Consider the following 3374-nt stretch of genomic DNA (forward strand, 5'->3'; position numbering starts at 1 on the left):
TCCTTCTCAACCTTGGCCAATGTTAACTCCAGGTCATCTATATCTTTCTTCAGCTCTGAGCATTCATCCTCCAGTTTCCTCTTCTTGGCTGTCAGTTCAGCATTAATTTCCTCTTCATCCTCAGCCCTTTCTGTCACTTCCTTAATTTTGGCTTCCAGCTGGATTTTGGTTTTGATGAGCTGGTCACATCTTTCCTCGGCATCAGCCAAGCTATCTGCTTCCTGATGGGAAGACATGTATTTTCTTCATTCATATTCTGAAGTTTTCCAAGTCTGTATGTCTTAAAAGCAAGGCTGAACTTGTCTATTACTCACACAACTCATTTATCTCGCCAAATATGTTGTTTTTGTTTGTTTGTTTGTTTCTGAGAAGGGTATACAGCCTTTCTCTGTAAACTATACGGATTCCCATTTTTTTTTCTCTCCTAAATATGTCTAATGGATGGGGTAACTGTGAGAAATTATCACTTTCACAGAAAATAAAGATGTTAAAGACATTTTCTCCTTCAAAAATGCTGTATTGAATATATTTTCTTTTGTGATAGAATTCTGTAGAAAACACTATTTTGTGGGGAATTACAGTTTTGGTAATCTAAGGAATAATTTAATGGAAGAAGATTCTCTCTATAAATTTATTAAGAATGCTCCTTCATTAAATGGAGTCTAACTTTTGCAAATCTTCTACCTATATATCATCATCCCAATGAGTGTCTGGAGTGACATATGCAGATTTCAGCTGAACACCACATTCTCTTACTCTGGTGAGATTTTTGATATTATGAATTTTGCTTTTTCCCAAATACAGTTGAGAGGTAAATATCTTACAAGATACTTTAATGGGACATTTTTTTTTCTTCAAATACCAGAGAAAATAGGTAACACAGTTTTCCTATTTTTCTATGGGAATGTTCAAATAACTGAATAATTAAGTACCGTGTACTGGTTTTAGTTGTTATTTTATGTGATCTAATGAATAATTTAAGCTGATTTTTATGGTGATTCTTGAATGCTAAGTATGTTTGTTCTTATTTTTAATCAGTGTTTTATTTTGTGAAGTGCTGTGTCTCTACAGGGTTCTTAGAGCACTGTTCACAATAAGCTATCATGCAGTGCATAACAGAAAAAAAAAAAAACAAGTTAGAGATGCAAAAAATGTCAGTGTTCAAAAAAAACTTTAAAATGATTTTTTCATTATAAATTGAATTTTTTACCCTGATTCATACTAGTTAAGTGTAAAACACACAGAGCTCTATTATGTAATTAACAGTGGAGGAAAGAAAAAGACCAATTGATGGTGTGACTGTTTCTCAGAAACACTAACTCTGTGTCTATATCTTCTCAAATTATGTGGAAATTTGAAGATGTATTTCCCAATTTCTAAGTGAATGATTAGTCTTTTGTAACTAAGAAAAGGGTGGATGGCTTCCCCTGCAACACAGTTTACACCAGTTTCAACCCTGGCTTGCATTTACACTCCAAAAGGAATTCATTGTTCTATATCCTGGTGCTATAAAGACAGCCTCTGCAGAATTCGCCTGCTCAGAGGGTGTCTTGGTTTAGGTAGAACTCTACTCTGAATATTTCATGTTCACTAGCTGTAGATAACTTCTTCAACTGAAAGCAAAAACATTGACTACAACTTCATATTCACTCATTCTTTGTACTGACTTTCAAGAGGGCTTATCATGAGAAAACACCTGTTTCCTAAACAATGCATATGCACTACTGATAAATCACAAAATTTCTGACTTGTCGTCTTCTGTAATCTGACCTTCTGTTTGATAAAGAAAAATCTGAACATACAATCATTTTCTCTCTGATAAACGAATGATAAACTCACAGCCTGCACTTGGAGCTGCAGGTCATTTTTCTCCTGCAGCAGGGACACCATTTTCTCCTCCAGCTCCTTCCTCTTTGCCTCAGACTTTGCCAGCTCTTCCTTGGTCTTCTCAAACTCTTCCTTCATGTTGGCCATTTCTTNGTTCTCCACTGGGCCACTTCGCTGTTGGCCTTGGACAGGGCACGCTGCAGCTCACCCTTGGCTTCCTGCTCCTCCTCATATTGTTCCCGGAGCAAGTCACAGTCATGGCGAGCAGACTGCAAACCATGGGCCAGGGCGTTCTTGGCCTGTGGAGAAAATTGAATTGAGGCAATGAAATAGTAGGGTGGGAAAATTGTTTAAAACAATTTGAATAGGAAATTTACAGTCAGCCCAAAGTGAAAAAGTACATATATATTCTGTAAATGTTCTTAATAGTTCATTCATCACAATTTTGAATGTTTGTTTGGTAGATATGATGAGTAAATTCTAAATGAGAAACATAAATCTTGGAACTTTTTAATTTTTTAAATTTTGTTTTAAATGTCATTTTGCATTAGAGTAATATAGAAACTCAGTTTTTATAGATGTATCTCAGCCTTGTTTATACACCATTAATCAATGGTATATAAACAGTATACACCATCATTAAACCAACTGAAAACCTAAGGATGCCCTTTCCTATTTTGATATCCCATTTGGAGGTGATGCCTTCATTGAGTTTCTTCCCATAATAGATAGGGTGCTTTGCAAAGCTGTCCACCAGTTTTGAAATGTGCAAAATTAAAATTCTGATTCTATATAGAATCAGGAATTATTTAAGAATAAATTAACTAGATCTCAAGCCTACCCAGCTACAGGAAATACCTTTATTTCTTCCTCTAGATGTCTCTTTAGTTCCTCAATCTGTTGAGTAAATGCCTGTTTGCCTCTTGATAACTGAGATATCAAAGCATCTTTTTCTTCCACCTGCCGTGAATATTCACCTGAAAAATTTTACAAAAATTTTTTACAAAAAGAAATAATTAAATTAGATGTGCTTATAACACTGTAGGCCAGCTTATAGAGGATAGGCCAACTTGAATACAAAATGACACTTTTATTGGCAGAATTATTTGCAAATTCTCCCATTCTAGGGGCGTGTACGGATACCTCACCTGCTTCTGTCTGCAGACGAGCTCTTTGAGTATTCAGGTCATTGATCATGCGCTGATGCTCCTCCTCCTTTGTCTTAATCTCACTCAGCTGATCTTCCAGTGTGCGGCACATCTTCTCCAGATTTGCCTAGGTATGAAAAACATTTAAGGAAAAGAATCACTACATTCTGGCATGTTGTTGTTGTGATGAAAAGTAACACTACTGGGCACGATAGCAAAATGGAACTTATAAGGTCAAAATCATGTAGATGGCCATAGGATAACAGGCCTAAAGAAATTCTATACCTTAGCTTTGGAGACAGATTCCATGTTGCTGGCCAAGTCATCAATCTCCATCTTCAGCTCACTCTTCTCCTTCTCCAGCTTCTGCTTGACTCGTTGCAGGTTGTCGATCTGCTC

At 36.3% G+C, this 3374-nt stretch overlaps 1 protein-coding gene across 1 annotated transcript in view; it reads right to left on the bottom strand.

Moving 5' to 3' along the window:
* Positions 1–3374, bottom strand: part of LOC110407491 (myosin heavy chain, skeletal muscle, adult-like) — a 20939-nt gene that overhangs the window by 7260 nt on the left and 10305 nt on the right. The window contains exons 21-26 of the mRNA XM_021415251.1: positions 3261–3368; positions 2976–3102; positions 2686–2804; positions 1972–2126; positions 1321–1402; positions 12–221 (exon numbers count right to left, since the gene is read on the bottom strand). Coding sequence (XP_021270926.1) covers positions 12–221; positions 1321–1402; positions 1972–2126; positions 2686–2804; positions 2976–3102; positions 3261–3368 — 801 coding nt within the window. The remainder of the gene's footprint in view (positions 1–11; positions 222–1320; positions 1403–1971; positions 2127–2685; positions 2805–2975; positions 3103–3260; positions 3369–3374) is intronic.

Source organism: Numida meleagris, chromosome 17 (assembly GCF_002078875.1).
Source record: "Numida meleagris isolate 19003 breed g44 Domestic line chromosome 17, NumMel1.0, whole genome shotgun sequence".
Taxonomy (NCBI): Eukaryota; Metazoa; Chordata; class Aves; order Galliformes; family Numididae; genus Numida; species Numida meleagris.